This window comes from Ovis canadensis, chromosome 12 (genome assembly GCF_042477335.2).
Source record: "Ovis canadensis isolate MfBH-ARS-UI-01 breed Bighorn chromosome 12, ARS-UI_OviCan_v2, whole genome shotgun sequence".
Taxonomy (NCBI): domain Eukaryota; kingdom Metazoa; phylum Chordata; class Mammalia; order Artiodactyla; family Bovidae; genus Ovis; species Ovis canadensis.
Genome location: NC_091256.1, coordinates 45,340,115 through 45,362,865, shown reverse-complemented (window position 1 = coordinate 45,362,865; position 22,751 = coordinate 45,340,115). Strand labels below are relative to the sequence as shown.

General features: G+C 39.9%; 1 protein-coding gene across 4 annotated transcripts in view; it reads right to left on the bottom strand.

The window, feature by feature from the left end:
- PLD5 (phospholipase D family member 5) overlaps positions 1-22,751 on the bottom strand; it is a 409,978-nt gene that overhangs the window by 15,215 nt on the left and 372,012 nt on the right. For all 4 annotated transcript variants that reach the window (XM_069545556.1, XM_069545552.1, XM_069545553.1 and 1 more), the window contains exons 6-7: positions 12,548-12,745; positions 2,561-2,697 (exon numbers count right to left, since the gene is read on the bottom strand). In XM_069545556.1, the coding sequence (XP_069401657.1) occupies positions 2,561-2,697; positions 12,548-12,745 (335 nt within the window). The remainder of the gene's footprint in view (positions 1-2,560; positions 2,698-12,547; positions 12,746-22,751) is intronic.

Sequence of the window (22,751 nt, the reverse complement as noted above, 5' to 3'; positions counted from 1 at the left end):
AGGAAGATCCCCTGGGAAAACAAAACGGCAACCCACTCCAGTATTCTTGCTTGGGAAATCCCATGGACAGAAAAGCCTGGTGGGCTACAGTCCATGGGGTGACAAAGAATCGGACATGACTGAGAAACTAACATGTTCACTTTTTACCTGTATGGGCCCTAGATCTAAGATCCCTCTACTTTTTCCTGATGTATCAGCTCCTCCTGGTCTCCTTTCCCTGACAAGCCTAGTTGCAGTTCTGATTACCTGAAGGATAGTTGCTCCTCTCCCTTCCCTTGTCTTTTTGTAGAATCTAAATCCTAGATCAGTGCCATTATTCCTTTGGTGTATTTCTATAGTCATAAAGCTGAGCACTACTGGAAAAAGTCATCTGAACCTTCAGGGTTCTCAATACCATCTGTCAGCCTCTATCCTTGTATTGGGTTAGTTCCACCTCCTGTATCTTTTGTAATTATTCTGTTACCCCACCCTAGAAAAGCTTGTTCTTTCCTTCATTCACAAAACTGGGGGCCTTGGTCATGGTTCTCCTCAACTTTCTGCCCTGATGGCGCACACATCCTCATCCCCTTCCCTCTAATTCAGAGGATAAGGTATCCTCCTCCTTCTCCCTTAGCTGTTCACTTGGCCCTCTGTAGCTGCATTTGATTAGTCGTTCCTTCCTGAGAATAGCTTCAGCTTCTCCCTGGAGCCTTCCCTGGTGGCTCAGATGGTAAAGATTCTGTCTGCAATGCAGGAGACTTAGGTTCGATCCCTGGATAGGGAAGATCCCCTTGAGAGTGAATGGCAACCCACTCCAATATTCTTTCCTGGAAAATTCAAGCAACTCTGTCCATGGAGTCTCAAAGAATGGGATGCTTGACTTTCACTTTTTTCCTTCTCTGCCTTCTCCATTTGTGAAAAAAATGCAAATCTTTCCCATTGAGAGACCCCTGCTTTGACTCTGCATTGCTCTATGGCTGGTGTACAAGCTCTTTCCTCATTATATTTCCAAGATATTTTAGATTATCCATGCTAATGGCTTCCCCCTTGGCTATGAAGGCTCTTAATTTTGTTCAAAGGAACTTCATGAAATGAAGTTTATGTCAATCTTATGAAATTATTATCCCAACCTAAAAAGTCATAAACTTAACCTTATTCTCCTTCAGAATAATTGGAAAATCAAGCAAAATCAATTGCTTCAAGTTCTTCCCAAAGAGAAGCTGAAGTCTAAAATCTAAAATCAAATAAACAATAAATGAGCAAAACATGAAAAGGCGGGATTGAAAAAATGAAAGTATGTGGGAAAAAAATCCATGAATGTTCAAAGGGTGCACAATATTTTAAGCAAAAATGTCTTAATAATGTATATTTTGAACTTCCTTGGTGGCTCAGACCATAAAGTGTCTGTCTACAATGTGGGAGACCCTGGATTCGATCCCTGGGTCGGGAAGATCCCCTGGAGAAGGAAATGGCAACCCACTCCAGTATTCTTGCTTGGAAAATCCCATGGATGGAGGAGCTTGGTAGGCTGCAGTCCATGGGGTCGTGAAGAGTTGGACACAACTGAGCGACATCACTTCACTTCACTTCACTAATGTGTATTCTGCTGCCTAAAATACTTTTTGACCATCATTAGGGGTAATCACTTTCTGGGAGAAACACATCTTTTGCAATTTTAAAGTCATTTGCATAAAGAAGTTGTGTATTATGCATATGTGAGGTTGGCAATATGAACAATATTCAAGCCATATAGGGCACATGAAATTACTTAACCTCAGCAAAATAGTTAATTTGAAATTGTAATTTTCCAAATCTAAAAGGTGTCAGGTTGTACTCCTAGAAACGTGCACTTTGGAAATTCTTCCTGGGTTAACTGGATTATTTGAAACATTTACAAGCACCCAAACTCTGCATTCCCAGCAAGAAAGCAAAAGTGGGAAATACTTGGGTCTTAGGCATACATTTATGCATGCAATGATTTAGGGGCATAAATTCTGCTTCTGTTTATTCCAAGTATTTCCACACTTGCACAGTGATGAATATTAAAAATACTCAATTTAAAAATGCTATGTTCCTCTTACAGATGGATGGATTGACTGAGAACATATATATTTTAAGTCTGCTTCTCCTGTAAGTGAAAAAGATAGTATGAAAATTTAGCATTTAAGGAAGACCGACATGAGTACAACAAAGTGATGCCCCTTTTAAAGAAAATCTTCGTTTTGGTATGCCCTTCAGGCACATGTCAACTGATAACTTCAAAAAAACTTTTTCTAATAATTTTTAATTTATTTTACTTTTCCAAATAATTTTCAAATCACAACCCAATCTTCAATCTAAAGTTGCTGTCATGCTTATAATGTAAATTACTGAGGAGGCAGTAATTTATGGGATGAGACCCTGAGTCCTTAAAATGGACTGAGGGAGGAGACACGTTCTGGGTGAGCTGCAAATATACTGAGATGTGAATGTGCAACCTTCTGTGACATGATAGCATCCCCGTGTCCAGGATGTTTTTGCCTGTGGTTCTTAGTTTCGTGCCTTGCCCTGGAGCCCAGGTTCTAAGTACACACTCACTGACCTTTTGGTGCTTGTGCTGGAGATAGGCAGGTAGTCCATGACTGCGATGTACACGTATTGCTTGGCATCATCTATTACACTGTAGATGGCGTCTATGTCAAAGCTTCTGTTTTTAGGGCAAAAGAGTTTGGGAGAATTCTGTGAAGACACAAAATACAAACTTTTTAGACTATTAGTTTTTGCCCTCTAGGGTTTTCTCTTTTTTTGTTGTTACTTAAAAACCATTTTTTAAAAAATGAATCTTGGCTTTTAGTTCTTTATGAGTTTAGACAAATATGTTTGCAGCTCTATCAAAGTTCAAGCAAGTAGAATCCAAAGTGTGGTGGAATGAGTCTCAAATCTGTCCTTTAAACTGGTTTTGGGAGGGAATTCTCGTTTTCAATACACACATGTTTTGTCTTTATAGAAGTTTTTCAGTTCTAAACTTATGTGACTCTGGCATACACTCATATCATACATAGTTAATTTTCTCAGATATTATCATGCATAGTATGTACACACACACACACACACACACACAGAGTATATATATATATACACATACAGCAAGCTATTTATGCTAGAAGTCATTTCACTTGAAAGGTAAGGTGGCCATAAAGATGTTCAAGACATATGGTCTAAAAACCTTGTTTTGTTTTTTCTTTTCTCCTATTTTTTCATCAAGTAAGGGAGAGGAGGGTTCATTGTGGAGAAAGAATCATCAGTAATTCTAGAGGAAAAACCAAGTGACTTATTAAGATGCCAAGCTCATGAGCAGAGACAGGGACTTGAGAAAAATGAACAAAGAGGCAAATTATACTTGAGATATTTTTCTTATGTTGCTCACAGTGGTTTCCATCTTACAGAAGTATGATTTTTTTCAGATAAAGTTATTATAGAAAGGAGGGATTCCCTGGTGGGTCAGTTAAAGAATCCACCTGCAACATAGCAGACCCCGGTTCAATTCCTGGGTCGGGAAGATCTGCTGGAGAAGGGATAGGCTACCCACTCCAGTATTCTTGGGTTTCCCTTGTGGTTCAACTGGTAAAGAATGAGACCTGGGTTGGGTCCCTGGGGTGGGAAGATCCCCTGGAGAAGGAAACAGCTACCCACTCCAGTATAATGGCCTGGAGAATTCCATGGACTGTATAGTCCACGGGGTCACAAAGAGTTGGACGTGACTGAGTGACTTTCACTTTCACTTTCTTCATTATAGAAAGGAAAAGATGTACTTTGGTTTTCTTCCCCGCTTCCTGCTGGGCAAGACTGGAAGGAGCATCTCCGTAGTTCCTGCCTTACTCTGACAAGCGAGACACGAAACGAAGGAGCACAAACAGTGCAGTGAGGGCTTAGCTGTTCAGTGTCCGGCTCTTTTGCGACTCCATGGGCCAGGCTCCTCTGTTTAGTAACAGAGGCCAAATAAATGGTTCCTGGAGGATTCCTGGCATGGCAGAACTGGGTCCTTCACCAAATGTTCTGCCAGTTATGGTGGTCAGGGGCCCTCCTGAATGCTTGGGAACAACTCCCCACCCTGTGCTGGCAGGTCCCAGCTTAGACAGAGGGAAGATGATGCTATTGGACTGGATGCACAGCTGAGGAGGAGCATGGGGCTGAGGTAGGAGCATGTTGAAGGGTCACACCTATCAGGCACCCTTACTCAGAATGTTGTCCTGGCCAATGAGTATCAGAATAAGTTTTGGATTTAAATCACTTTTCTTCCGGAATGAGGATGAACTTCCAGGTATGAAAAAACAAAGGACAAATGCTAAAGGAGAGAAACCAGAACAAAAAAGTCCAAAACAAAACAATAAAACATAAATTAAAAACCAAACACAATCCAGTGCTAGTCTTAGCACGCACTTTTCCCTAGCAGGCACACAGGCAGACACGCCATCCGTCACTAAGACAGATGGTGTGGGCCTCTGCAGTGTCTCTCGTGTCGTCCTTCCCTCTTCCTCCACATTGCTGTTTCCCTCACCCAGGCACTGGTGCTGTTTGCTGGGCACCACTTCTATGTATCTTCTGAACTCATTTCCCTGTCTCCATGATACTTACAAGACAAACAAACGTGTGTGTCTCTCAGGACCCCTGGTTTCTTGGAATTCAGCCTGATCTCACTGGGGCAGATGTATGCACGGCCTCTGTAACCTGGGTCTCCCATTTCTGTCTTCCTTATTTGCATGCTATCATGCCTTCTGCGTCCCAAACTAAGGTAATCGTCAGTCCATGACCCTGCTTTCACCTTGTCTGCCTCCGTTTATTTGCTCTGGCCGGTCCCACTGGCTGAAGTGTTTCCCTATCTTTACCCATCAGAGTTCTATACTTTCTCTAAGTTCAAGTTCAAATACTATCTCCTCCATGAACTAAAAAAACAAAATATTTATTTTTGGCTGTGCCGGCTCTTTGCTGCTGTGCATAGACTTTCTCTAGGTGCGGCAAGCGAGGGCTACTCTCTAGTTTCAGTGCTTGAGCATCTCATTCTGGTGGCTTCTCTTGTTGGGAGCACAGGCTCTAGGGCTCACGGGCTTCAGCAGCTGTGGCACACGGGCTTAGTTGCCCCCAGGCAGGTGGGATCTTCCTGGACCAGGGATCGAACCTGTGTCTCTGCATTGGCAAGCGGACTCTTAACCACTGGACCACCAGGGAAGTCCTGAAACATTTTTATATTGTCACCCAGAAGCTACTTCTCCTTTATCTGTCTTCTCATAATGTGATTTATTTGTTATATTATTTAGAATATTGAAACTTAAAATCACTTGCACCTGTCTCCTCTCCTTGCCTAGATGGTTACTATCTTGATTTTGGAAACTGTGTTTTACTCATTTTTCTATTTCCATTAATTAATGAATATTCAAATGAATTAATTCCCTCAGCCTGTTGGGTTTGCTTTACCCGACAAGTAAAGCTTACCATGAAGTAGCTAAGGATCTTAGCTCTAGACAGGAGCCCAGATCAGCTCTGAAATATGTCCAAATGCCCATATTTTTGCTTCAGTTAGGAATTTCCTGAACTTCCTTGCATGTTCCCTAAACTGGATTTTGGTTTCAGGGAGAAACAAATTTAGACACAGAGTCACTGGTTTCTTTCATTGGCTATCGTCTAATAAGTTTGGATACTGTGCTTTGGTGATGCAGCATTTACATGCTGGTGACATGCTGGCTTCCAGCATTTATAACCTGTAGTAGGCTGGGCATGTCCCTTACACTTCCTGAGCCTCTGTTACCAGTGGGGTGAGAACAGTAACAAATCTTTCATTATGATTTGCCTTTGAGGCTTAAATAAGAGAATGGCCTACTCCTGGTCTGGATCTGTTCCTCTTCTGCACCTGATTTCATTCATTCATCAAATATGACTAAGTATTGATACCAGCCATGCAACCAGCTCTAGTCTAGGTACTTGGCATACACCAGTGATCAATATGATTCCTGCTTTGTGCAGTTTCACTCCAGCACATACTACATTGTACTTCCTTCATCTGTGTGATTCTCTACCAGCTTGTGAGCTGCTTGGTTTTATGTCTCTGGAGCCTTGTGCCATGCCATGCTTAGCATGTATGCCATGCTCAATAAATATTTGTGGAATGTGAGAGTGCTTCTTAGATTACTAAGTGTTGGAGTCTTGTGTGACTCCCCAACCTCTACTCCTAGTTGGAGTTGCTTTCCTCTAGGTATTTCCATCTATGTGTGAATAGACCCTTACTTGTACTTGTCTTGTTTCCTACATTCTCATTTCCTAACCCAATGCCTAGAGCACAGCAGGTGCTACATGTGTTTATTAAGGAAACACATGACTATTTGCATTAGTACTTCTGCCCCTGGGGTCATGGTAGTACTTGTGTGTTCTCTGATCTGGCAGAGGAAATTAACTTGTTCTGCTTGTTTAATTAGAGAGAAGACTGTTGTTTTCTTATCATTCCTGGATTAATTTTCTGACCCTTGCACTTTGTACTGGTTTATTCCAAAGCAAAATACAAAGAGAAGGAAAATACAGATCCTTTTCTTTGTTTCAGCTCTCAATGATCTGTTACCAATCAAGTGCTCTTGAGGCACCTTGATTATAGGAAATCTCTATTTCCTTCTTACATCAATAAACACCTTATATTTACATGAACCTTGTTTTGCATATTCATTAAATTCTTGCTTTAGTAGCGTTTTATTTCATATCAGATTCCTGGTTTTAAAAAATCCATATTCCATTCCCAGAATATATATGCTAAAATGTAATTAAACATGAAAAGACAATCTACAGAATGGGAGAAAATACTTGCAAATCATATACATCCTTGTATCTAGAATGTATAAATAACTCTTACAACTCAATAACAAAACCCCAAGCAATCTAACTGAAAAATGGGCAGAGGCTTTGATAGACATTTCTCTAAAAAGATATACAAATGACCAATAAGTGTATTAAAATATGCAAATCAAAACCATAAGACAAATTGCACAAATGCTAAGAGGGCTAAAATAAAATGGAAAATAGCAAGTGTTGACTAAGATGTGCAGAAATTGAAATCCTCATTCATTTCTGGTGGAACTGCAAAATGGTGCAGCCAATTTTAAAAAGTTTGTCAATGCCTCAAAATGTTTAAGATAGAGTTACAACGGTACCCAGCAATTCCACTCCTAAGTAAAACTCAAAATAGCTGAGAACAGGTATTTAAATAAAAATTTGTACATGAAGCTTCATAGGAACACTATTCACAATAGTCAAAAGGTAAAAACATCTAAATGTCCATCAACTGATGGACAGACAGCAAAACATATAGCTCAGTCATGTCTGACTCTTTGCGACCCCCGTGGACTGTAGCCCACCAGGCTTCTCCATCCATGGGATTCTCCAGGCAAGGATACTGGAGTGGGTTGCCATTTCCTTCTCCAGCTATATCCATACAATGGAATATTATTTGGCCATAAAAGGAAAAAGAACTGAGTCACGCATTTTGAAACCATTTTATTAATACTAAGTGAAAGAAATCAGTCACAAAAGACTACATATTATATCAATATGTAGTCAATTATATCAATACTTCATTTATATGAAGTATCTAGAAAAAGGCAAATCCTTAGAGACAGAAAGTAGATGAGTGCTTTCTAGAGCCTGAGAGAAGGGGAAAATGGAGAGCAACTGCTAACAGGTATGGCTTTTTCCTTTGTGGTGATAAAAATATTTTAAAATTAGAAAGTATACAGATGATAATAAAACTCTGTGACCATACTGAAACCCACTGATTTTTACATTTTAAAAGGATGGATTTTATGGTAACAAATTCTCTCTCAATAAATCTATTGAAGTATAGTTAAAATATATAGCTGAGATTCTAACGGGAAATTTAATTATATTTTTCAGAGCAGCACCAAGTTCTATTCAATGTCTGCCCTCACCCACTAAATGACTACAGTATACATGAATGGTGGATGAATGAACTAAGCAATAAACAACAAGATATTAAATCTTTCTAGCACCCAGATCAATAAAAACAGACCTTGAACTAACTAGTCTTAATCTTGGAAATCAAATGCATTATCTTAAGAACTCTAAAAAGCATTCTACAAAATAGGACAAAAACCCTCACTCTGTTGTTATAAAATAGGACAAAAAACCTCAGTCTGTTGTTCCCATCTTCTGATTTCAATAGGGAATGTAAGAAAATTAGAATGATTCAGCCCCAAGTTATTAGAGATCACATACTTAAATCTAACCAATACCTCTTTCTGTCCTATGAGAAAATTGGAAATAATTTATATCTACATCACTTTTTAAATTTATATATAACCATGTTATTAATCACCTAAAATCTAATTTTTGGAATGATAATTCTTAAGGCCCTCAAATATATATATTTTGTGTGTTAATTTAATGTTGGGACTGTAAGCCTATAAAAATATAATATACTATTTTAAGATAATTTATAACAAATATTTTGAACAAATATTTTGAATATTTAAATAATATTCAAATTTATTTTGAATAAATTTGCCTTGACATTTGTTTGGCACATATACTCAGAAAACTGTATGTATCCTGGAACTTTTTATTGATATTACTACTAATAGAACCAATCCAACATTTACTGCTGCTTTAGGGAGGCCTGAGGGAAGACGAGACATTACTTTGCCGACTAAGGTCCATCCAGTCAAGGCTATGGTTTTTCCTGTGGTCATGTATGGATGTGAGAGTTGGACTGTGAAGAAGGCTGAGTGCTGAAGAATTGATGCGTTTGAACTGTGGTGTTGGAGAAGACTCTTGAGCATCCCTTGGACTGCAAGGAGATCCAACCAGTCCATTCTGAAGATCAACCCTGGGATTTCTTTGGAAGGAATGATGCTAAAGCTGCAACTCCAGTACTTTGGCCACCTCATGCAAAGAGTTGACTCACTGGAAAAGACTTTGATGCTGGGAGGGATTGGGGGCAGGAGGAGAAGGGGACGACCGAGGATGAGATGGCTGGATGGCATCACAGACTCAATGGACGTGAGTCTGAGTGAACTCCTGGAGATGGTGATGGACAGGGAGGCCTGGCGTGCTGCGATTCATGGGGTCGCAAAGAGTCGGACACGAGTGAGCAACTGAACTGAACTGAACTGAGGGAAGTAGCAGAAGTAACAATGATAAAGAGAGTACAATGTATGACCTTTGAAGCCTTATAAAAAAGTGGGAAAGTGAAAGTGAAAGTTGCTCAGTCACGTCTGACTCTTTTTGACCCCATGGACTATACAGTCCATGGAAATCTCTAGGCCAGGATACTGGAGTGGGTAGCTGTTCCCTTCTCTGGGGACAACTTGGGGATCCCAACTCAGTTCAGGAATTGAATCCAGGTCTCCCACATTTCAGGCGGATTCTTACCATCTGAGTTACCAGGGAACCCCAAAATAGTGGGAGAGATAATCAATAAACAAATAGCTACAAAAATGTGATTAATGTTGTAACAGAGGGGAGACCAAGGAGTTCTGGGCAAATGATACCAATATTGGGGGTTTTCTGACATTTATTTATCTTATGTCTGTAAGATTTTATTCCTCTCTAAAAAATGGTGTTGAATTAATATCTATTGAACTGAAATTCAAAGGTAGGCTTGAGATATTAATATGAAATGGAAAATAAAATAACAATAATTTAAAATAATTAAATAAATAAAAATAGAAAACAAAGGTGCCGCATGGTTTAAAAGATCATAGCTTAGGGAAAGAACTGTTAAAAAAGCTCAACCTATTTTTTAGCACCGGGCTTCCTCAGTGGCTCAGAGGTAAAGAATCTGCCTGCAGTGCAGAGGTTGCAGGAGAAGGGGGTTCAATCCCTGGGTTGGGAAGATCCCTGAAGAAGGGTATGGCAACCCAGTCCAGTATTCTGCCTGGAGAATTCCACGTACAGAGAAGCCTGGGGGGCTACACAGTTCATAGGGTCGCAAAGAGTTGGACAGGACTGAAGTGACTTAGCACAAGGAATATAACAAAGCCCTTGCATTTTCACAGATTTCACTAAAGGCCTGGGCTTTCTCTCTGAAGTAGATGTGTTAACTTTGGGATCAACAAAGGAGGACTCCCCCACTTTTTTAAGGGTCAGAATTTAAATTTATGCAACAACCATATTCATTCATCTCTAAGATTCAAACTGTAAATTCAAAATCCACCAATTATCTGAACTATGTTTATAATTCACCTGTTTCTTGCTGCTTCCAGCTGTTCTGCTGGGCCTTTAGGGTATCATGTTACCATTAATGTTGCCATTAATCTGGATTAAGGGTTCCTTGGAAAATTTCCTATTGCAACTAATCTACAAATTGAGAATAATATCCGATTTTCTTGTCTTACAGGGCTGTCTTAAGAGGAAACAAAATTGAATATATGCAATAATTATATTACTAAAATGCCTTAGATGATATGCTATATGCTGCTGCATTGTTTGACCTGTACACAAACCAAAAAAGTGAGCTTTTTAGTTCTATTTGATGGAAATCTTCTATAGTCTATTATTTTATGCTATTCACACTTACATGAATTTATTTAAGACAAGCAACTTCAATTTTCTCTCTATTGCTACACTTCTAAATTTTCAGAAAGTGCTTTCATTTTAATGGGCAAAAAAGCTACTATTTCCTCATCTATGAAAAGCTCTTCAGTGACATAAAAGTTGTTGGCAACTTGTAAGGCAGTGGAGAAACAGCCATATTAAATTGGGAGAATGGTTACGAGAAGTTTACCCGAGCAACAGGATCAATTCAGAAGCCTGATTCAAATAAAAATTCTAAGGTTTCACCCAGGTCCAGTGGATCAGACCCTGGTTAGGGTGGGGGAACTATAAGTTTGTATTTTTTAGTTACTTGCTTAAAAAAAAAAATCAAACCCAAAATTAAGATCATGGCATCCAGTCCCATCACTTCATGGCAAATAGAAGGGGAAAAAAATGGAAACAGTGATGGATTTTCTTTTCTTGGGCTCCAGAGTCACTGTGGATGGTGACTGCAACCATGAAATTAAATGATGCTTACTCCTTGGAAGAAAAGCTATGACAAGTTTAGACAGCATATTAAAATGCAGAGTCATCACTTTGCCAACAAAGGTCCATATAGTCAAAGCTATATTTTTTTCCAATAGTCATGTATGGATATGAGAGTTGGACCTTAAAGAATCAAAGAACTGATACTTTCAAATTGTGATGCTAGAGAAGACTCTTCAAAGTCCCTTGGACTGCAAGGAGGTCAAACCAGTCAATCCTAAAGGAAATCAACCTTGAATATTCATTGGAAGGACTGATGCTGAATCTGAAGCTCCAATGCTTTGGCTACTTGATGAGAAGAGCCAACTCATTGGGAAGGACCCTGATGCTGGGAAAAACTGAAGGCAAAAGGAGAAGGGAGCAACAGAGTTATGAGATGGTTAGATAGCATCACCAACTCAACGGACATGAATGTGAACAAACTCCAGGAGATGGTAGAGGACAGAAGGGCCTGGTGTGTTGCAGTCTATGGAGTCACAAGGAGACAGACACAACAGCAACTGAACTACACTTCAACAATACTACAACTTATTTATTTATTTTTGGCTTTTGGTTGTGCTGGGTCTTCATTGCTGCACAGGCTTTCTCTAGCTGCAGACAGTAGAGGCTACTCTTCCTTGCAGTGTGCAGGATTCTCACTGTGGTGGCCTCTCTTATTGCGAAGCACAGGTACTAGAGCATTCGGGCTTCAGTAGTTGTGGCTCCCGGGCTCTAGAGCACAGGCTTAGTTGCTCCGTGGCAGGTGGAATCTTTCCAGAGCAGAGACTGAAACTGTGTTCCTCTGTGCCACCAGGAAAGTCCCGAAAGTTTGCATTTCAATCAGGTTCCCTGTCTGGTTCTTAGATGCTTTAAAGTTTGAAGACCAGGACTGTAGGCTCAGATATTTACATTGCCCACTCTCAGCAATACTGTGGAGACAGCTGTGGTGTGTGGGCATCCAGGTGGTGGCTTCCAAGTGTAGTCAGAGGCTTGGAAACTGTGCCCTGGCCTTTCGGAAGGGCCTCTTGCCCCCCAGCCCCAGTCAAATACAATAGCTCTGCTTTTGTCTGTTTTACACACCAGGGTTTCCTCAGAGGGTTATATTGCTAAAATCGAGTCTGAAAATCACTGGCGAAAGGCACTGAAATTAGCATCTCAGAAGACCTGGGTGCTTGCGTTTCTCTTGGCACCTGCCATCTCATGGGCTTTGTGCTTGTAGATAAATGTCACTATCTTCCTTTGAAACACAGCCATAATCTTGGGTCTACCTAACGGGTGATGGTGGGGATCCAACCAGATAACACAAAGTATCTGAAACTAGGAATGATTATTAACAGGTATTGTTATTGTAACTAGGGACAGCATGTGCTTGAGTATAAGAATGAATATATTTTAACTCTTCCAGGGATATGTCAGGATAGACTAGTTGAATTCATTTTTACCCAACATAAGATTGCACTCAAACATTCCAACTTAATAAAGGGCTTTTGGAGGAAGGAGGGGAGGAGGAGGAGAAAAAAAGAGCAAAACTCACCGACACAAATGCTTGAGATTTGGTTTCGTTCAACTGAAGCTGCAATTTCTTTTCATTGTCATAGACTCCATAAAGTCTCTTGGACCAGGTCTGAGGTACTCTGCTCTTGAATTTTAATGAACTGTATAAAGCAAATATCCTTTGTAAATCTAGGACCAGGCAGCTGCAGTTGTAGAAGATGACACCGAGTTCTTTCATCTGTGAAATTAAAATAGAGAGCATCAATGCCATGTACATGCGATGGTGTTATTCTCAGACAAAAAAATGCACAAGAATGCAGAAATAGTGATTTTTTTCTTGTAGTTGTTATACTATAACAACTATATATGTGTATCCACACACACACACATATATATACATATGTGTATGTAAGTATGTAGATATAGTCATATTATGGTATACACAAATGATGTGTCATTAAAATGCTTAAATATTTGAGAAGTTTTGCCTGTTTTTGCATTTGAGCTCTTTTTTAAAAGATGCATTTATTTATTTTTTTGGCTGTGGTGAATCTTCACTGCTGCACATGGGCTTTCCTTAGTTGCAGCGAGCAGGGCTTACTCTTTATTACTGCGATCAGCCTTCCCATGGCGGTGGCTTCTCTTTTTGCAGAGCACAGACTCTAAGGCGTGCCGGCTTCAGTAGACGCAGCTTGCAGGCTCTAGGGCACAGGCTCAGTAGTTGCGGAGCACAGGTTTAGTTGCTCCGAAGCATGTGGGATCTTCCTGGACCAGGGATTGAACCGGTGTCTCTTGCATTGCAAGGTGGATTCTTAACCACTGAACTACCAGGGAAGCCCTGCATTTGGACTCTTATGGATAATTTTTCCATATCCACCAACATGTTTTATATCAGCTCTTCAGATTCTTTTCTTCAATATTAAATTTTTTGGTATGAATCCTTAAATAATGCAGCAATATAAAGATTGACTTTCAGTTGCAGCACAACAAAATGGTTTAGATCATGGATTCTGGAGTCAGGCAGCCTGGAATTAGGTTCCAGCCCAACAACTTTCTGACTGTGTGACTTTGGACAAGATATTTAATCTCTCACCATAATTTTCTTCTTCCATAAAAAGGAGATACTATTATTTATTTCATACAATTGCTATGATACATGACATGGTTAATATGTTTTTATGGGCTTAGAATAGTACCTATCACATGGTAACCACTTAAAATACATTAGCAATTATTATTCTTATTAAGACTGCACAAGCCTCAAGAGTAAGAGGGGCTACCCTGGTAGCCTCAGCTGGTAAAGAATCCACCTGCAATGCAGGAGACCCTGGTTTGATTCCTGGGTTGGGAAGATCCGCTGGAGAAGGGGTAGGCTACCCACTCCAGTATTCTTGGGTTTCCCATGTGGCTCAGCTGGTAAAGAATCCACCTGCAATGCAGGAGACCTGGATTCGATCCCTGAGTTGGGAAGATCCTCTGGAGAAGGAACAGCTACCTACTCCAGTATTCTGGCCTGGAGAATTCCATGGACTGTATATTCCATGGGGTCAACAAAGAGTCGGACACGATTGAGTGACTTTCACCTTCAAGAGTAAGAGACCAATAGGATCTTGCAACAAAGAAATCATAGTGTGATGCATCGGTAAGCCAATGTGCCAAAGACAGCTGTTGACTGTCTAGGATGCAGGGCTTCCCACGTAGTACAGAGGTATAGAATTCGCCTGCCAATACAAGAGACGCAGGTTCGATCCCTGGGCCAGAAAGATCCTCTGGAGGACGAAATGGCAACCCACCCCAGTATTCTTGCCTGGGACGGAGGATCCTGGTGGGCTGCAGTCTATAGAGTCACAAGCAGCTGGACACAACTAAGCAACTGAGCATGCATGAATGTCCAGAATGTAATTGAGAAAGAAAAAGAAAAAAAAAAAAAAAGACCTCTCTGTAACCCTGTGTGAACACTGACAAAATGTGAGCATTGTCCAAGCACAGAAATGACTGAAGAGCCCCATCCTAGTTGATATAGGTGACAGTTGCTTCTTTACCAATCACAATTTCAACTTTAATTCATCCCCCTCCATAATTGATGGCTTAGTAAAACACCTAATCACAAAATTGTTCTATTTCCAATAGCATCCAATCCTGAGCTTTCTTTTACCCTATTCCCTGCTTCCTTATACCTTCCCTTGCAAAACCTTGTACAAAGTCCAAACCCCATAAGACTTATAGTCTTTCCTAAATTCACCTTCCTTACACCCTGCAAGTGGCCACAGTGTCACTCTATCTCCCTGAAACAAGCAACTTGTTCATCTCCAGCATGCAGGCTGGTTTTTGGCTTGAGGGCAATGACACCTCCTTATTTCCAGAACATGCACATCACAGGGTTATGAGTGCTGGAAGCAGACAAGTTACTGCAGTAAGCACAGTGCCCAGCACTCAATGTGTGTTGGCTGCTGTTCTTCTATCCTAAGTCACACTGCGGAGGGAGCGCCGGATAGTCAACACGGTTCCAGCTGAAACAGGAAGTGGCCCAGGAAGCAAAGCAGGAAGCATTTAGGGGGAATGAATAAATGAATGAAGGCAATAATGGTTGGACATAAGGGCATGTTATGGACTTAGCGACTGAGCACGCACAAAGGCATAAAGAAAGGCTGCACTTGAGGAAGAGACTTTACCCTTAAAGCCTAAAGTCAAGTGGTGCTTCTGAAAATGTTCAGTGTTGCTGAAATCTGTTATGTCCTTTATGTTGGAATGCATTCTACCATACACTTTAATCTGGAAATCTAATGAAGTAATTCTTTAAAAGCTAATGTAAAATCTAGAAACAAAAAATAAAAATGCTTATTTTAATGGTGTCATAATTATGAATGATGTTTGTCCCTTTAGGTATGATCAGATAGAGGGAAGTGTATTTATAAACATTGTCAGCATTTATCATCCCCAGGGCTCCCCTTATGTACCATTTATCATCATCAACATGCAAGAGGTCACTGTCTCTCTGTGCACTCTACTTAGATTTCCTCTAGCTGCTAATATTTCCAGTGACTACATTCTAAACAAAGATTAAGTGTTCCTTTCCCCCTGTTGTGTAAGCTGCTTTTTGTGAGCTTTTCTCTGCAATGTCTGACATCATTTTGCTGTGACTACATTACAGCTTCAAAATCCAAAGGCAATGAAACAAGCCAAGATTTGCCCTCTCGGGATATAAAGAGAACTTGACCTCTGTTTATCGTCCTCTCAATCTTAGAATAACTCAAACCCATTTCTAAATATCTGTATTTGATTTAGGCTGGTATCAAGTGAAGATGGGGAAAAAAAGAAATTGGCTTTTGTTTTGGAGATCTTTAGGTCAGAGCCAAAATTCAGGACAGGTTTATGAACAGACATTTCTAAAATGCTGGCAGAGGGGAAAATAACAAAGATTAGGCTTCTGAAGAGCTTTTATGTCCAGATTATCAAAGGAACAAAAAGTTAAACTGAGAGATTCTTTGACTGATCAGTGGAGGTACTCTGATGGGCTGCCCCGACTTTTCAGTTCAATCACACAACTGATGAATGGCCCAACTGTTTGAGTAAAACTACCTTGAAAAAGCTGGAGATTTATCAGCTAATGATTCTTTGGAAGATAGTTATTCTTAGGAGGAGACTGATTCTCTTTTCCACAAAGTAGGAATGTGTTAGTGATCAACTCATAGAGCTCAGAAAGGTTTAGGGCCTCAAATGACCTGGAACACCCTGCCAAAAATCTCTTCTAAGGGTAATGATTTTATTTACAGCTTGAATTACATCAACGGTTCTCTTATATCACTTGCAATAGGATATTATGGGAGGCCCTGCTGAAGTGTTTTTTTTTTTCTTTCATTTTTTAGGATCCAATGAGTAAATTTGATTTGCAGTTTAACAATGTAAGCAATACAAAATTTAGTTCTACCATTCCAAATTTATTGGGGCTTTCCCATAGGTTCTAATTATTTGTTTTTGTTTGCTTGTAAAAAAGATTCTTTTTCTGAAGTGTTTGAGTTTGAGACAATCCAGCAGATACTTACTGCTTAGGGAGAAATAACAGAAGTAATACTAGTTTACTATAGTGCTTACTATGCTTCAGACACTGTTCTAAATGCTTTACAAGTCTTGTTGTTGTTGGTTAGTTGCTAAGTCATATCCGACCCTTTTGTGAACCCACGGACTGCCAGACTCCTCCGTCCATGAGATTTCCCAGGCAAGAACACTGGAGTAGGTTGCCATTTCCTTTTTCAGGGGATCTTCCCAACCCAGGGATCAAACATGAATCTCCTGCATTGCAGGCAGATTCTTTACTGCAGAGCCACCAGGGAACCCTTCACAGGTCTGCATTCATTTAAATTTCACAACAACTCATTGCACAGCTAAGAAAACTAAGGTTTGGAGAGATTAAGGGAAATGTCCAAACACACAGCTCATGAGCAGGGAATCTGAAAGTTTAGTTTAATATTTCATCGTTGGGAAGAATTGCTCTCAAAGAGGTACCAGAAGTTTCTTAAGGTGAGGGTTAAGTCCTACTGTTTATGAGCGTGTCCTCTTTTTTTCTGCCTTGGAATTTCTACTTATATTCGTAGTCTCCATTTCAAAGCAAAATAGGAATTAGGGAAAAGTAATTATACCAGAAAATCTCCATTTTCCTTTATTTTTTCAAAGTTAGTGGGAGGGAGTTATGAAGGGAAATGCAGTGAGAAAAAAAAAAAGAAACCTTTCCTACTTAGGGCATGAGACGCAGTATAAAGGGAGACAGGCTTGGTTTAGTGGGTTTTATTGGTGACACAGAAGCCAAAGCAGGCAGCTGATGGATGCTCTTGTCAGCAGAATAAGGGGATGCATTAGCATCGTTCTTCACTGTAACTTCACTGTAACTTCACTGTGACTCAGAATAATTAATCCAAGTGAGCTTAACCACAGCTCAATCTATCATTTATGGGTGTCTGGCTTGTTGTTTTCATGATCTTATAGAAATGTGAACCAGTATTTCTTTAATTTTCTAGACAAAGACAAAAGAAGTTGCAACACTGAGCAACTCTTAGGCATCCAGTTAGTGGTTGATTTATATTCTGAGTTACTGCAGGAAATTTAATTACTAGGAGCTCTAACTCGATTTTGTTTCTGCCCTCAAGGTGAAATTTTTGTTACTGGGGATGGAAAATAAAGAATTGAATCTTAGCAGCTCAAGACAGCCTCCTGCTCAGAAATGTCCTCTTTGGCCCCTTCACTTCCACAGTGGGTGGTCCATACCACTTAACTTCCTAATGTCTTGTTTTCTTTGTTACCAAGTGGGAATAAAAATGCTTGCCAGTAGGAACATGACTAATTGAAAAAAGGAGAATGTAAAAACCTTAGAGAACAGCTAGTTCAACCTTATTTCAAAATTAAGGAAACGGAGATCCCTAAAGGGGAAGTGACTCGCAAGATCACAGAATAATGTCCTCCGACTTCAGTCCTGGCTCTTCCTCCTGACAACGCTGTGCAGATACCTCACAGTGTTCCTTCATAGTGTAGATGAAGAATACTGTCTGCCACGTAAGGAAACCAAGGATGCTACTTTCCAAAGTACCACTATTCATTTGCCATCTTTGACTTTTGGCTATAAGGAACTCATACATCAATTTCTTGTCTGCAATCATCCCAGACTGTTCACCCCAAGGGGTTTCTGCATGGAGAAAAACTGGCGCTAGATAGTTAAGGTACATATCAAAGGAATCATTTCAATAAGACCGAATCATTTCAATCTTTCCATACATAGGAAAGCACAACCTCATTAACTTGAGATGTTTGTTTTTTTCTTTAGTTAGCATAAATCTTTTGATGTAAAACTACCTGGTTTGTTTTTGCAAAACTCCTATATATCCTGGCTCCTCCCTTACATCTCAGAGCTATTTGAGAGCCTGCCTCCCAGGCTTGAGTCTTCAGTATGTCCATCTAATAAAATGTAATTCTCAACTTCTAGGTTGTGTAATTTTTTGTCCCCTAACAGTAGGACGAATGAAGGGTTTTGGTTTTTCCTTTCCTTCCCTCCCGTTTCTCCCTCCCGTTTCTCCCTCCCTCCCTTCCTTCTTTCTGTCAATGCGTTATCTTTTATAACAGTCTGAAAACTTTCCAAAGTACCACTATCCTTTTGGCATCTTTAACTTTTGTCTGTAAGGAATTCACACATCAATTTCTTGGCTTTATCTGGTCAAAGGAAAATCAATAGATAAAACAGTGACCAGAGAATGCTAATGGGAGGAATTTTAAAAGAATGGGGTTAAGAGTGGAATAGGAGGAAACAAGTTGGAAACACATTTCAGTTATTCTTTGGAGTACTTTAATTTTATCCTGCTTCTTTAGAAGCGTTGAAAAATGATTCCAAAATGTTACCACAGCTCCTCCTATCATCCCTGTTTTCTCTCTTCTCTTCTTGGTGAGCAGTGAGGAAGCTGAGATCATGTCACTTTCAGTTCATTTTATTTGATCCCTTTTTCATATGTTGGGCCAGACCCGAGTGACTGTATTTGCCTTTCAGGCTTGTACAATGAACATCTGGCCACACATATGTACCAGGATGCTAATTAACATCAATGAGAATTTCACTCATTACCTTCTTATTCAGGCAAAGATGAAATACTTAAGCAAACTGTAGATGGAGAGAAACTCTTTTTTTAAAAAAAACACAGAAACCCCACCAAATGTATAAATCTCATGCTACTCTTCTGCAACCAAGTCATTTAATTGTGGGAAAAAGGGGCAAGTGGACAGTCCTTAGTGGGTTACATTTTTATATTATAATCTAACAAACTCTTTCAGTATTTGCAGTCTGCTTTAAGACCTTGAAGTATAGAAAAGCTCTGAAATTTTTCAAAACAAAAAAAGGATTCCCCTCTAGTTCCAGAGATGTTTTTGCCTCCATTCTGTTCCCTTCCTCCTGATTCATTTCTTGGCAGCTCGGAGCACAGTTCTTCGGGTTCCTCCCATTAAGTAATTCCTTCATGGATGGCACTGTGACACTTTACTAACACCAAAGTGGCAGAGCAACCAGGGTGGGAGGCTACCTAGCTTTTAAATGAAATGCTATACCTATATACTCAACCCCAGTGGTTCTTATCTCTTCTCTGTCCGTGGAGCTCTAGAAACATCTCAGAATGGTAAAAAGAAACTGTTCTGCCCTCGTCTGGGCCATCACTGGGCTGGCTGGCAACCCTGAGTACAATGGCCAGCCAGTCAGGGTGATTATTATGTTAGTGCATAGAGCAAGGGCTTGGGCTTGGATTCTGGTTCTCACAACCTTCTCCACTGTGACTCAGGGCAAGTTGTTTACCCTTTTGTGTCTGTAGCTCACCCATTCCTTAATCTCTCTGTCAAGTGGAGATGATAATAATGCTCATAAGATTGCTGCAATGATTAGACAAACACATATAATCTGTTTAGAACAATGTCCCTCACATAAAAAAACACAAGTGGGAGAACAGAAGGACTTGATTAACCGTGAATGTGCCCTGTGAGCATGTTAAAAAATGCAGCAGAGCCACTGGGACACCAAATACCAATGGCAGATAAAACTGGTCAGTAAGAGTGATCTGATGGAAACAAATGAAAGTAATGTCACTGAGTGTGAAAATAAATTAATAAATAGATAGGTAGATAAATAAATAAAAATTTAAAAGGTCAGATTTTTTTTTCCTACTTCAAAATTCTTATTTGGACCTAAAGTGAAAGCTAAATTACTCAATTCTTTCCACATATTTTTGGGTTACTAAGACACGGCTGTCATAAATAATTCAAAAGAAATAAATGCCTAAGGGCAATTATAGCAAAGAAAACTGTCTGGTAACCAAACATTACCAGAAAGGTGTGTTTGTCCCTGTATAATATAAAATAATAAATTTCTCCGATCTTACAAGCAATGCAATTTTTATAAAATAGTGCCTGCTTCATCAGTTCACAGACTGGTATCCAGACTTCATAAATAATTCAGTTCAATTCAGTAATTAAAAATTGAGCATGTCTGATGTATAACTGTGTGCATGGGTGGGCTGGGGTGTGAAGGAGTGGTGGTAGTTAGGAGAGCACAAAAACAAGCTATAAATCAATGTAGAATCTGCAAACTGCTCAAGGGAAATATCACCCACATTTTGGAAGACTCATATAAGAGAGAGAGAGATTGCATTTAGAAGGGATTTTTAACCTCTGGATCACCAGGGAGTTCAGCAGGTGTGAAGCCTACATATCTGCAGGTTTATAAGGAGAATTTTCATAGGTTTTGGCCAAATCCTCTGTGATTAAAATGGCTAATAGCTTGAGCAGCAGATGACTGCCAAATTAGATGGATGTGAAATGGCCTCATTGGGGGTAGAGAATTGGAAAAAGATCTTGGAAGATCTTGAAACAACAGTTTCAACAAGCAGAGTTGGGAGGACAAACCTGGCAGGATAGAGGGCGTGAACAAAGGCAGGGAGGTGAGAAATGTCAGGAGCATACGCTTAGAGAGAATGAGTGCTGGGAGGGAAAGTTCTGGTAAGTGAAAGGCTGGTATATTACGAAGTGTGGGCCCATCGCCCTACATGTTAGAGGTCAGAAACCCAACTGCCTGGGCATCAGAACAAACATGTGATGTAAATGCATGTAAAACCTTATGAATAGAGGAGATTGAAGCTGATCTAGGGAGTGTATGCCTTGCATGATGACATGAAATTTTATTTTTTATTATTTCTGGCTAGCCCCCAAATATTAGCCTGCTGAATTGGCCCTCTGGCCACCAGTTTGGGAATTGTACTTGGAATGTTAATGAAGTGAAGTGTCATTACCCAATTCCTCTGACACTGAATAGGTGGGAAAGAAACAAAGAAACAAGAAGCAGGGCCTGGAAGAGATGTTGGAGTCCCAAACCACAGAAATAGGAGGTCACTGTTGCAGGACCTGAGAGGATGGTTGATTAAATGTGTGGGGATAGGGAATGGAAAGAGACAGAGCTGACTGCTGGGTTTCTAAAGTGGGTGACTAGAATGAACAATAAACAGAGCAAATCTGACTGCAGATCTTTTGAGTTTGAAGTTCCTCTGTGAAATTCAATTGGTGAAAATATTTCACATTTATTGAGGTCTTACTGCTTTATAAACTTTATTTTTATTAACTCTCTCAGTCTTCAGAACAACCAAGTCAGGTGAGTACTATCACTGTCTCCTTTAACACAGAGAGGCACAGAACAACTAAGGCCAAACACTTAGTAAGGAGTGTGATCAGAATCTGAGCACAATCAGTGCAGCTCCAGGATCCACACTCTAAACCACGATGCTCTTGATGGTGGTTCAGTGGGTTGGTAACTCTGAATCTGAGCCGGTGGCATAAATTGGTGAACCAATATCACAGAAATGTGGATGCCACTACAAGAGCAGATGAGTATTGCAGGAAGAATAGGTGGGCTGTTCAGAATGGATTATGAGTGCTTTTGTCTTTTTTACTGTCCCTTTTCAAGAGCAACGTTGACTGTTTTATTTGCAGTGCCTAGTATATAACAGATTTTTGATAAGTATTTCTTAAATGAATGAATGGATGAATGAAATCACAGGGAGCACCATTAATTAAGGGAAAAACTCAGTACTTAGGAACCCCTAACAGGAGACAACAAAGTACCAGTCAAAAAGGCAGGAGAGGAACTTAAAGAATTCAGTGTCACATAAGAGAAATTTTTGAAAAACTAAAAAACTGAGAGGGAGTTCAAGAAGGAAGAAATGAACAAAGTCCATGAGCAAAGAAGTGCGCTGAAGCATTTCTTTTGTCGATGTTGGCAGTTAGAAAATCTTTCCCCTTAGACCTTTGCTAATTTCTTAAGTGTGTTTAGGAAAGTTTTCTGTTTCTCTGTCTTTCTTAAAGGAAGTTGGGCAGGAGATAGTTCAGCAGGGAGTGGATGGGAAGTAAAGAGTCTTCGATGAATTTCTCAGTCAAGCCAGGACTCAACTAGCGTTCTCAGCGCTGCTTACTAAGCCCAGGAGTGAGCAACGAGGCTGGAAGTGTGGGTGAGTAAGGAAGGAAACAGCTTCTTTTTTGTGCCTTGTTTCTCTTTCTTCACAGTTCAGTTTTTTTTTTTCTTCTTCCTGCCATTAAACATTTCTATTCACTCAGTTTTTAACAGTTCAATAGATTTCACTTTTTGATTCCAAATGACCTTTTTACTTGTAAATTAGAATTGACATTAATAAAAAGGTAATACAACTAGTATATGCCTGAATATTTAAATGAAAGGGCAG